The 12,238-nt window shown below is 45.4% G+C and overlaps 1 protein-coding gene across 3 annotated transcripts in view; it reads right to left on the bottom strand.

Moving 5' to 3' along the window:
* Positions 1-790: 790 nt before the first annotated feature.
* The window catches only part of NWD1 (NACHT and WD repeat domain containing 1), a 61,519-nt gene continuing 50,071 nt past the window's right edge, over positions 791-12,238 (bottom strand). For all 3 annotated transcript variants that reach the window (XM_064479962.1, XM_010995072.3, XM_064479961.1), the window contains 5 exons: positions 9,785-9,939; positions 8,219-8,495; positions 5,940-6,490; positions 4,108-4,213; positions 791-3,176 (listed from right to left, as the gene is read on the bottom strand). In XM_064479962.1, coding sequence (XP_064336032.1) covers positions 2,875-3,176; positions 4,108-4,213; positions 5,940-6,490; positions 8,219-8,495; positions 9,785-9,939 — 1,391 coding nt within the window. In that variant the 3' untranslated portion in view covers positions 791-2,874. The remainder of the gene's footprint in view (positions 3,177-4,107; positions 4,214-5,939; positions 6,491-8,218; positions 8,496-9,784; positions 9,940-12,238) is intronic.

Here is a 12,238-nt window from a genome sequence, read left to right as displayed (position 1 = left end):
GACAGAAGGACTATCAGGACATAGGATTCTCACTTTTAACTGGGTTAGTCCTTGGTACACAGGGTCACTGTGATCACCCTACTTCTGATTTTTCCTTTATGCCCTTATTCTTCTGTTCTATTTGATTTGCTTACCATGAATGTGTATTATTATTATTTAAGTATTCACCTAATAAAGAAGCTGATTTCTCCCCCCGCCCCCCCAAAAAAAGTTGTAAGATAAATAAGTCCTGGAGATGTAATGTACAACATGGTGACCATAGTTAATAATATGTACTGTATATTTGAAAGTTGCTAAGAGAATAGGTCTTAAAAGTTCTTATCACAAGAAAAAAAATGGTAACCATGTGTAGTGATGGATGTCAACCAGACTTATTGTGATCATTACACAATACATACAAATATTGTATCATTATATTGTATGCCTGAAACTGATATGTTATACGTCATTTATATCTCAATTTAAAGAGTCTCAAGAATTTAACATAAGTGAATTCCTGCTGTAGCTAGAGGGGCTCTATATTCCACTTGTCTTGGGACAGTCCAGTTGATTGAAGTTGTCTCGGAATAATTGTTAAGAGCTCTCCCTTTCACTCTCAAAAATGTCCCAGTTTGGACAGTATATGTCAGTACAGTCCTGTTAGCACAATAACCATGCTCTCACCCTGTCTCCGTCAGGGCTGGGAGATCTCAGGCAAGTCACTCCACAGCAAAGCACGGTGCTTGTCAAACAGTCATAGCTACCAAACTCCTTCTCAAATGAAAACTCACTACAAAAACCCCACCCAACGTAAGCAACAGTATAGAGTAGACTTTTATTAGTAAAAATGTCTCTCCTATGTTCAAATTCGTATTTACGTACAAAGCAATTGTACACACATTTTAAGCCAGAAGTTGTAACTGAAATCATACTCAGTCACATCCACTTTATTTCTGCGTTGGGTAACTCCCTGATTCACAGAGACATGGTGGCAGAGTGGCTGTTTTTGTCAAGGGCTCCCCTCACAATCTAAGTTAAATGCAGATGGCAGGAGAACCCTACGTTAGTTATCTCCAACACCTTAAAACCTGCTGCCCAGCGTGCACTTTATTTTTTTTTTAATTGTTGTTTTTATTTATTTATTTACTTTTGTTTTTGTCAGGGGGAAGTAATTAGGTTTATTTATTTATTTATTATTTTTATGTGTAATGGAGGTACTGGGGATTGAACCCAGGACCTCGTACATGCTAAGCCTGCGCTCTGCCACTTGATCTAGGCACCCTCCCCCAATGTGCACTTTAAATTTAAAGTTTAAAATATTTTTAAAAATGGAATTTGATGCTAAAATTTGCAGAACTACCAAAGCCCTCCTTGGAACCCTAGTTTGAAAAATGACTGAATGAGACCGTCAGTAGGGTCACATCCAGCTCAAAAGCCTCTATTTCTAAAGTTGCTTTTTCTGAAACTCTATCTGGAATTCCAATGAAGAGGAAAAGGAATAGCATCTTGAAGGTTTGGACTCTCTGGGGCAAAAGCCCCAGAAGCAAGCGGTGCTTGTAGAAGGCAGCACGCAAAGAAGAAAGAGCCATTTAAGCAGAACGGAAACAGCTGGACTGTTGAATTTGCACAAGGTGGAGATGGTCCAAAAGCATGGCAGAGAGATGTCGGCAACTCTTCCCATCTGCTTCCAAGAGCCTCCAGTTTTTAAGATAAAAAGCATCTTGATCCTCCAAGTTTGGGAGCCAGGGAGTAGAGATGGAAGAATGATAACAGGTTTCCTGTTTTAATGCCAGCCTGGGTCATGAGTCAGCTCATGAACTAGAGACACACAGGCCAAATGTGCCTATAGATGTAAATCTGAGCCAATCACCAGCTTTAAAAAAAAAAGTGGTGGGGGAACATTTCTCATAAAAGGCTGGATTTCTGGCTTTACTTACGACAACAGGAAGCTCTGGCACTGGGATGCTTTCCCTGTGGCAGATCTGAGGAAGAGTCAGGATACCCATGTCCACCCAAGACAGAGCAGTGCCCTGTTCCTATTGTCACCATCACTCTCTGCTGCCCACCCAGGTGCACAGCAATCATCTAGATTACTCACTGGCCCCTAGGAGCATCTGAGTGTGGTACCCGTGGAATAGATGGTCATGCTTCTGAGTCTAAAATCGGAGCGAGGTGGTCCAACAAGGATCGGGACAGGGAGGCTCTGGGCTCTTATTTCTCAGAGCTCTTGCACCTCAGGCTCGTGACTTTGAGCAAATCACAGCTACCTCTGCAACGTTCAGTTCCCTTGTCTATAAAATGGACACAGAAACTCCTGCCCTCCCTGAAGTGTGGGCTGTGAGAAGGATCAGGCCATAGCACCTGGCGCTTTATAAACTGAAAAACTCTGTGGTCCATGTTTGTGGTTTGGTTGGTTTCACATCCATCTTTCCCCCTTTGGCCTCCAGATACCAGCACTCCAGTTTCCCCTCTGGGAATAGCCTCTCCCATTCTCAGTCCACAGAGTTGGGCGGTGTTGACTCCATCCTCAGCCCTAACAGGAATTGGATCAGGCCCGCCAATCAGAGTATTGCATTCTCCCCAGAGATAGCTTTGTGTTCCAGGATGTGTGTGTAAGCCAGCTGGAGCTAACAGACTCAGCCAGGACTTTGGTTCAAACTGTTGGGTAAGGGAAACTCTCTTTTCTACTGAACTTGGCTGTCATGTTGTTAACCTGGGGATGGAAGGTCTGTGAATGGAGCTGACAAGGAGGAGAGAAGAGTAGAATGATGGTGGGAAGCAAGGTCTGGGTCACATAATTGGAGGCTTTGGGTCCAGATATACAGCAACACATTCATTCCCTTTTCTTCAGCCAGATCGAATGGGGCGAACCTCACTGGAGCCCATGAGGGGTTTCTACACTAGCAGGCAGACTTGTGAGCGTTTGTTTGATTTGGATTCGTTTCCCTGGGCACTCCCTGATCTCGAGTCCTGGAGTGCTCCTGCAGCAGCTGCCAGCTCTTCTCTCTGCCTAGATTTGACCATCCACACTGCCTTCTTGAAGTTCTTGAGAGGGTCCTGTTGTGAGATTCTTGATGAAGGGCACTGGAAACGTTCACGGATGAGATAGCCATGTCTGCTGGGGGCAATGAGGCCATTGGAGGTTGGGATGATTCTGTTCACCACGGCATGGACAAACTGGACCGCCAGCAGTGCGCCTGTGGGGGGAGGGGGAGGAGGGGAAGGCACAAAGGATAAAAAGGGGGCCACAGATATCTAATCTCGCATATTCAAGAGTTAGCTGCTTGGGGCCAAATCCCTGCTACGCCCCTTACTAGCTTAGGCATGATATCTAGCCTCTCAGAGTCCCTCTTGCTCCATCTGCAACATGGGAACGATAATTTAACCTCCCTGCTGAGGGGAATTCTGAAGATCTGAAGATATCATGCATGTCAGGTGCTAAGTATCAGTTTCAGCCTAGAGTGAACTGAGTAAATATTATTGTTATTGGAGGAGGAGCAGGAAGAGAGGTTGTGAACCTGCCCAGGATGGGCTTCACGGCCACAGTTCACAGACCTCACCTTCTTAGCCATCTGTGACTTTTAGCCAGCACCTTTGTTACCAAGTTTGGGTTGAGGATTCTTGGGCTCCTCGGTTCCATACCAGAATGTAATGGTGAGGGATAGCCAGCCCCTAGCTGTTTGTAGCTTGCCCCCTTCTCTTTCACATCCAGCTCCATCGTACACCCCTAGGGGCTTCAGATACATACGTGTGAACCCCCACCCAGCTCACACATCCAGACTCCACGCACACTACTCTTTGCCCACCCTCTGAGCTTGGGGGTGTGCACACTGTGGACACAGCCCACTTTCAGAAGGATAGATCTGGGGAAGAGGCCTACACACACCTGAAAGAGGGCTCTGAGCCAGATGGGGAGGGTGTTCTGGAGTTCTGGGTACCCAGAGCATGGGTCTAGAAGAGGAGGTATAGCTCCAATTGGGCCTGTTCCTGGGACTGCAGATACCTCCCTAAGAGGAGGGACCCAGCTAGGGGAGGACAGAGCAGGGCCCTCTAACAGCCAGGACCCAGAACAGGGCCCTTCATTGTCAGATCTAAGTTCAGTCCTACCCTCAAAGCAAAAAGACTCACCATCCAGCACACTCCAGACGATTATGGAGCGATCCTTCAAGCCTGCATAGACATACTTGTCATCCTTGGAGAAGGAAGCACATTGGACTCCTCTGCAGTAAGAATTCTGTTGAAAAAGGCAACGTGAGCTTGATTTCAGACGGAAAGACTCCCAGGAGTCCAGCCCCAAGGCGTGTGTGTAGGAAGCCAAACTTGTAAGCACCCCTTGGGGAGATGGATGAAGTTAAAATCTGGAGAGATGGGTAGCACTGATATTCCCAGGACCAAAACATATCGTCAGAGAGATTGGATTGAGCGAGTTAGTGACATTTTGCATTGGAGAGTGGGAATTACGGGATTTAATTTCACCAATGAGCTCGGTTATACAAGTATTAGCTCCAATTGTGTTTAATGAAAAGCTAGATGCTAAATGCAATTTGGGATCCTAGATTAGATCCTAGACAGAAGAAGTTACTTCATTGAAAAGCGTACAATCCCAATAAAATTGATAGTGAACAATACTGTTCCCATGTTACGTTCTTAGTTTTAGCAGACGTACTCCAGTTAGTATATCTAGTCTAAGATGTTAACATCAGGGGGACCTGGTGAGTGGCGAGTAGGTGGAAACCTCTGTACTATCTTTGCAATTTTTCTGTAAATCTAATATTGTTCCAAAATTAAGTTTTTTTTTTTTAAGCTATGTGTTTAACTTCTGTGGTGACAGTTCTCATCTCAAAAAGGCAAACGATTACTTACCTCTCAGCTTTATAGTGGCTTCATAAAAAAGAGTAAGTCAGGTGGGATGAAGGCTTTTTAAGCTCAAACTACACATATTCTGTTCACTTAGTTACAAGATTGTCTCCCTTAGTTTATTAACAATTTTTATGTCTTGCAACCTAAAATGCTGATCTTTGTTTTGATTCTGAGAAACTGGAATAATAGCATCAATTTTACAAGACTGTTGTGAGGATTAAATTATAGAATGATATTTTAATATGTTTATTTTTCATAATATATAGTGTGAGTATGTAAATATATAACATAGCTCTTAATCACAATGATACAAGAATTATAATAACGCCTTAAGAGATGAATAGTGCAAACTCTTAGTATGCAAAGGAGTCACCGGTTTCCCTTTTCAGAACCTTCACAGCTGCTGTTCCTTCTACCTACAATGCTGTTCCACCAGACTTCCTTGGCCTTCTTAAATAGCAGCCCTTGCCACTCTCTACCCCCTCTGTCTTACCCTATTTTTCTTCAAACACTTGTTGCACCCCAACTCATCATATATTTGTTGCTTTGTTTTTATTTCACAAAACATTTATCAGGCAGGGGCTCTCCTAGGGACTGGGGCCATCTCAGTGAACAAACCCACAAAAATCCTGCCTTCACGGAGCTCAGTGTCTCCTCCACTAGAACGTGGCTCCGAGATGCGAGATACCCTGTTTACAGCTGCTTCCTCAGCACTAGAAAGAAGCCTGGCATAAGTTGGACCATCCAAACCTTTGGGTGAAAGAATGGCCAGTCAGGATTAGGGTGAGGAGAGTGAGGCAAGGCTGTGCCACGGAAGGATTTGGACCTTGCCTTTATTTTAAAGGTTGATGTTTTGTTCTTCATAGGTTTTTTGGATTTATTTTGATTTTTTAAAACATCACGCTAAAATATCATTTCTCTGGATTGACGAGTATTTTGGCACCCCCTAAAACTCTGCTCTGGAGGGGAGGACCTCTCATTTGACTCACCCTAGTCCTGACCCTGGTCAGTGGGACATGGTGGGCACTTAATAAATGATGCCTGTCATCAGTGTCTTAACGCCAGGGCCTAGCATGCACGTGGTGTGGCAGGCCACGCACCGTGTAGCTCATCTCGAATTTCCACTTGCACGCCTGCAGGTCCCAGAGACACAGAAGGGCTTCTTCGGACCCACTGACTGCTAGCTGCTCCTTGTGGCTGACCTCCACGCAGGTGACTTGGCTCCCGTGGGCCTCCAGTGGGAACACCTTGGAATTCACACACTCGTAAAGGAAGAGGTCCCCATTGGTCATGCCGTAGATCACGCGGTAGTCAGCCAGAACGGCCACGCTGGCGATGGTGTCGGGCAGCTGGGTATAGAAGGTGTATGTTGGCCCGTCAATGACCGGACAGGGGTCCCCAGGGCTGATGTCCAGCACCAGGACCATGCTGTCATAGGCGATGGCCAGGTGCCCTTCGTCCTTACTAAGAGCCATGCAGTTGATGGCTTTCCGGGCCTCCGGAGGGGGGATGCACATCACATCCTGTCTGGAATTCAGGGGGAACACCAGGACGATCCCAGAAACGAGGCCCGTGAAAAGGAGATTGGCCTGTTCCGCGACCTCCAGGCACCTGACCTCATTGGAGGTGTCCAGGACATCTTGCTCCTCACCTGTCATGGGGAGAAAACCACATCAAGAACAGATCATGGAGGGTGGGGAGGGTGTAACTCAGAGGCAGAGCACATGCTTAGCGTGCACAGGGTCCTGGGTTCAATCCCCAGTAACTGCATTAAAAAAATACAAACAAACAAACAAATAAATAAATAAGTAAATCGAATTATCTCCTTATCCCCTCCCCCCCCCAAAAAGAACAGATCATGGGAAGGCTGGTTCCTGTTTTTAAGGATTTTTAAAAATGCTTTCATCACCCATACTCTTCAACTCGGTGACTGTTAGTTTCCCTGCTTCCCCTCCTGCCCTCCAATTATCCAAGCTTTAAAAAATGAAAACTGCAGCATCTCGCTGCCAGGCCTAACACCCTGGGAAGACTTCTCACTGCCCCCAGAACAGATGTATGTGCCTTTCAGTGGGCTTCATGGCCTCACGTGACCTCTCCTCCAAATCGCTTCCTATACAGACTTCTATAAAGGGCAGAAGGGCGATTATTTGTGTCTTGCAGGCTGTCTGCTCTCTGCCACAACCACTTGACCCTGCTGTTGTAGCCCCCAAGCAGCCACAAGTAATATGTAAATGAATGGGTGTGTCCAGATGTGGCTCACTGGCCCTGGCTTGCGACTCCTACTTCATTGCCTCCACATTGCTCTATTTCGTAGGATCCTGCTTTGCCCCAGGACTAGCAGTCAGGCACTTCTGTCTTGCTCACGGCCAACTCCCAGAGCTCCGCCCGGTGCTAGCACTGAACAAATGTCTGCCAAATCCCTGGATGCATGAACTTGGGCGTGCATTTCTTTCTCATATTATTTTATCATTAATGAGGAAATTTTACACCTTCATCCACCCAGCTTTACCAGATCTAAGGCTTCCCACAGCCACTGAGTGAAGGAAGCACCTCATTTGGAAATGCCTGGGAGATGGGGGCGTGCCCACCACCCAGGATGGCACCAGGCCAGTGACTGCCTGATATGGGAGTTAAAAAGGCTGACCCCCTCGCTTCAAGATGGGACAATCCTGAGGTACAATTCACGCTCCAGGGTTCCTCATGGGACCAGGCTGAGCCTCCATCCTTGCACAGTCCTGCCCCTGCTCAGCCTGCTTCTCTTACTCCCTCTTGGGTTTCTCCTGGGGGCTCCGTCTACACACCACTTGTACATGTATCTTCATCACACACCCTGCCTCCAGGGGAGCCTCAACTAAACAGGGATTGACAACCAGACAGTCAGTTACCATCTGCGGGAAATTAATAAAATCAGATGGTCTTATTTTCTATTGGCCACTTTCAACATGACCGGAGTTGGGGTGTTAGAGACTGAATGTGTCTTACCCCAAAAGGCATGTTGAAATCCTGCTTCTTAATGTGATGGTATTAGGAGGCGGGGCCTTTGGGAGGGGATTAGGTCATGAGGGTGGAGCCCCCACGAATGGGATTAGTGCCCTTGTAAGTAAAGACAGGAGAGCTTGCTTCCTTCTCTGCCCTCTGACACTTGTGGATACAATGAGAAAGTGGCCAACTGCAAACCAGAAAGTGGGCTCTCCACAGACATCGATCTGCCAATACCTTGATCTCAGACTTTCCAGCCTCCAGAACCATGAGAAACATGCATTTGTTTAATCTCCCCACCACCTCCTGTCTATGGTGTCTTGTTATAACAGCCCAAACAGACCAAGAGAGGGGCTTCAATTCCTACCCATACAAATGACTGTGCTTAGATCTTACAAACCTTCTGCCAGGTCCCAAATGATGACTTTGTTTTTGTCCCCAATTTTAGGGAAGTAAATGTAGCTTCCATTGTGTGACACTGCAGTGAGGCCTGTGCGGTCCAGAAATGGGGTAGAGGCCCTCGGCTTCTGAGTATAGGTGAGATCCCAGACTTTAAAAGATGAGGACTGATGGGAAGCAGATGCCACCAAGGCCCCACCCTGGGCCAGCAGGCTCACAGGGGCCCCAACGCCTTCCAAGATGTCTAGCAGAGTCCCCTGCTCTGACAGACTCCACACCTGAGGATGGAAGCAGAGGGGCAGAGCTGTCTTCTTCTGGAAATAGGCTTAAGCTCATCTGTCCACCTAAGGTAATCTTTTAGGCTGCAGTTCCAGGGCCTTCACATCTCTTACCCCCTCAAGCTTCCCCACATCTCACCATCCAGCTACCATGGCAGTTCTCAAAGTGTGTTCTGGGGAATCCCTGGAGGGTACCCACCAGGTGGTTCTGCAAAAGGGGGTTTTCAGGGAGTTCCACAAAAGCAAATAACTTTTGTAATAATTTAAGAGGTCATTTGCCTTTTCTACTCTCACAAGTGAGCAGTGGCGTTTTCCAGAAGCTATGGAACACGTTATCACAACAGATAGGATAGTGCAGAATTGAATATGAGAATCCAATTGTCTTCTTTTAAGCCAGACAAGAAAAAGATTTGCCAAAATGTGCAACGATGACACTCTTATCACTATTTCTGTTTGTTGGTTTCAGACAATGTAGCTGTTTTCATAAAAGTGTGTTATTCTGTTGACATGTTATATTAACGAATTAATGGAGAAGTATTTTGAGGTCTTGTCATTTAAAACTTTTTATATGGCAATTATCAGCAGAGACTAAATGCAATACAGGATCCTGGAAAAGGACATTTGTGGGAAAACTGGTGAAATCGGATCTGAGTCAGTAGATGAGTCACTAATATTGTCCCCATGGTAATTTCTTGGTTTTGATAATGGAATCGAGGTGATGTGAGAGGTTAATGGGGTGGGCAGCTGGGTGAAGACTGGATATATGCATGGGAACTCGGGGCTCTCCTTGCAAAGCCCTTGTAAATCCTAAAACAATTCCAAAATAGATCATTTGTTAAAAATATACAAATCATATTGATATAACCCCCATAAATAGAGGCTCCTTGGGGTCTTCAATAATCTTTAAGAATCTAGAGAGGTCCTAAGACTAGAAGGTTGGAAAACTGCTACTTTTTCACGTGCTTTTCTCCCCAGCCTCAGGAACTTTGAGCTTAACAGAAATTTTCCTTCCCTCTCCCAAACCCTGCTCCACACTAAAGGCCAAAATCCTCCCAGTTTTTGAGGTTCAGTGGGAATTCTCCTTTGTTGACTATGTTGGTAATTCCCCCCAGGTCTGTCTCTGGGTCCCAGGGGATCCCTCCCCCAATATCCTCCCAATGACCTGCCCTGTTCTGCCTACACTAGTTGTTGAGGGATTCTGTGTTTTGAAGCCAGAAGATCCCTAAAGATTCCTACTTTTTGTTCCAGAGGTGGAGGTGAGGCTGATGGGCTGGGAATCTCCTCCTGACCTGAATGAGTGCATCCCGGGACCCAGTGACAATCAGATTATTTTCAGGACCAAAAACAGCCGTCTCCACTGTGTCTTCATGTTCAAGGTCTGTGGCCATGAATCGATGAAACCCCTGTGAGTCTGCCAAGAATATCCGCACGGATCTCCCAAAACCTAAAATGGCAGGGACTTGGATTATACCTTTTATTCCTTGAGAATAATGCAATCCCATCAACAAAGATTTTTTCTGAGCACCTACTATATGCAGGTGGAAAGAAAACAATGGTGAATAAGACAGACAAGGCTCCCATCCTCAAAGAGCCTCCAGTTGGCAGGGAGGGCGGTGCAACAGTGATCAATGATCTCCCAGAAAACAGTCAAGTTATTTATTATCACAAGACTGTGAGTTTCCAGAGGGCTGCTTCTGCCTCTCTGGGTTGCTCATGGTCCCCCAGAACCTAGCGTAAAGCTGGACACAGAGTCAATGTATTTTGAAGATGGAAAGAAGGGAGGGAGGGAGGGAGGAAAAGAAAGTGATTTACAATTGTAATAAAGGCAATGAAGTCAGGGACTGGATGCCATTAAAAAAATGGCCACAGAGACACAAAGAGCAGAGAAGGCAATGTGAAGACGGAGGCAGAGACTGGAAAGATGTGGCCACAAGCCAAGGAATCCTGGCAGGAGCTGGAATAGGCAAAAAACCCCAAAAAACCTCTCTGGAGACATTGGAGGGAACCAGTCCTACCATCACCTTGATTTTGTTAACTGTGAATGGGACGGCTTTCCTGAGTTATGTGAGTCCTAACAAACCATCAAGCCTGAAAGTGATCTTGGGGACCCCCGAACTGCAATTCTATTTATGAAACTTCAGTGAAATCCTTGCCTGATCTTAGCTAAGTTAAGATCGAGGTACAGCTCCCAAGCAAAGGCTGGTTCCCAAAACTGGTTGGGGAAACTGCTGAGGCTCCTTTTTCTCACTGGCTGCTGGAAAGAGCCACCCTTTAAAATCAGCTGTAACAGGTTTCTAGGTCATTGAGATCCTCAATGTCTTTCGTCTCAGTCCTGATTCTATTTTGTGCTTCTATCCTCGTTGTCATTTGTCTTTTCTTCCTGTTTTCTGTGCTGCTCTATTTTACACGTACTTAAGCCACCTGAAATTCTTTCAGAAACAGGATGGAGGGTATAAATTACTCAATCATCCATCAGTCAATCTTGGAACATAAGCACTCTACTGGACCTGCACTCTCCCGTGTGGTCACCGTGAGCCATATGCGGCTATTAACGTGGCTGGTCCAAACTGAGATGAACTGTAAGTATAAAATACATGCCAGATATCAAAAACTTCACACAAGAATATTAAAAAAAAATAATGTGAAATATATAATTAAATTTTTCATACTGATTTCATGTTGGCTTTGGGGACCTATTGGATTAAAGAAGATATATTGTTGGGGGGTGTGCATAGCTCAGTGGTAGAGTGCACACTTAGCATGCATGAGGTCCTGGGTTCAATGCCCAGTACCTCCATTAAAACACATTTTTTTTTTTTACTTAGTCCTCCTATACATCAGACACTATTCTAGATGCTAGGAATTTGGCAGTGAGAAGGATAAACAAAACTCCTGTTGCAAGAGCTTAAATTTCAAACAAGAAAATAGATATTAAATAGACAAATTATCTGTATATATAAAAGCCACAGTGGTGTTAGGATAAAAAAAAAGATATATTATTAAACAAATGCCACCATTTCTTATTACCTTTTAAAATAGGGTCATGAGAACATTCACACTAATAAACATGGCTCACGTTTGTAGTTTGCATTACTGGACAGTTCTAGTCTGGAGTGTCTTTGGCCCCTGGAAATGGCTTTGTAAAAATCAGACTGATTAAGGGCAGTGAAAGTAATCTGTATGATGCTATAATGATGGATACGTATCATCAGACATTTGTCCAAACCCACAGAATGTACAACATCAGGAGTGAACCATAACGTAAACTATGGACTTTGAGTGAGGATGCTGTGTCCAATGCAGATACATCAGTTACAACAAATGCCCCACTCTGGTAGGGGATGTTGATACTGGGAGTGGCTGTGTGTGAGTGGGAGCAAGGGGGTACATCGAACTCTCTGTACCATCTGTTCAGTTTGGCTGTGAATCTAAAACTCCTCTAAATTTTTTTTAAAATCAGGATTTGAAGCATCTGTGGGTCACCTCCACCAGGTAGCCTTCCCTGATTGCTTCAAACTAAGGAAGGGAACCCTGTCACATACTCCTATAGCCCCTGATTCTTATCTTGTCATAGTACCAACCACTCTTTCTTGGGGCTACCTATTTGCCCATCTTTCTTGCTAGCCTGGAAGCTCCTAAAAGCAGGGTTTGTGTGGGCTGAGTGTACTCCATCCTCTCCCCGAGCCCCACTCTATCCCTATGACTATCCAGCAGGGATAACTACTCTCATTTCAAAGAAAACG

This window comes from Camelus dromedarius, chromosome 27 (assembly GCF_036321535.1).
Source record: "Camelus dromedarius isolate mCamDro1 chromosome 27, mCamDro1.pat, whole genome shotgun sequence".
In the NCBI taxonomy this organism is placed as follows: Eukaryota; Metazoa; Chordata; class Mammalia; order Artiodactyla; family Camelidae; genus Camelus; species Camelus dromedarius.
The sequence above is the reverse complement of the archived record's forward strand: the minus strand, read 5'-3'. Positions and strand labels throughout refer to the sequence as shown.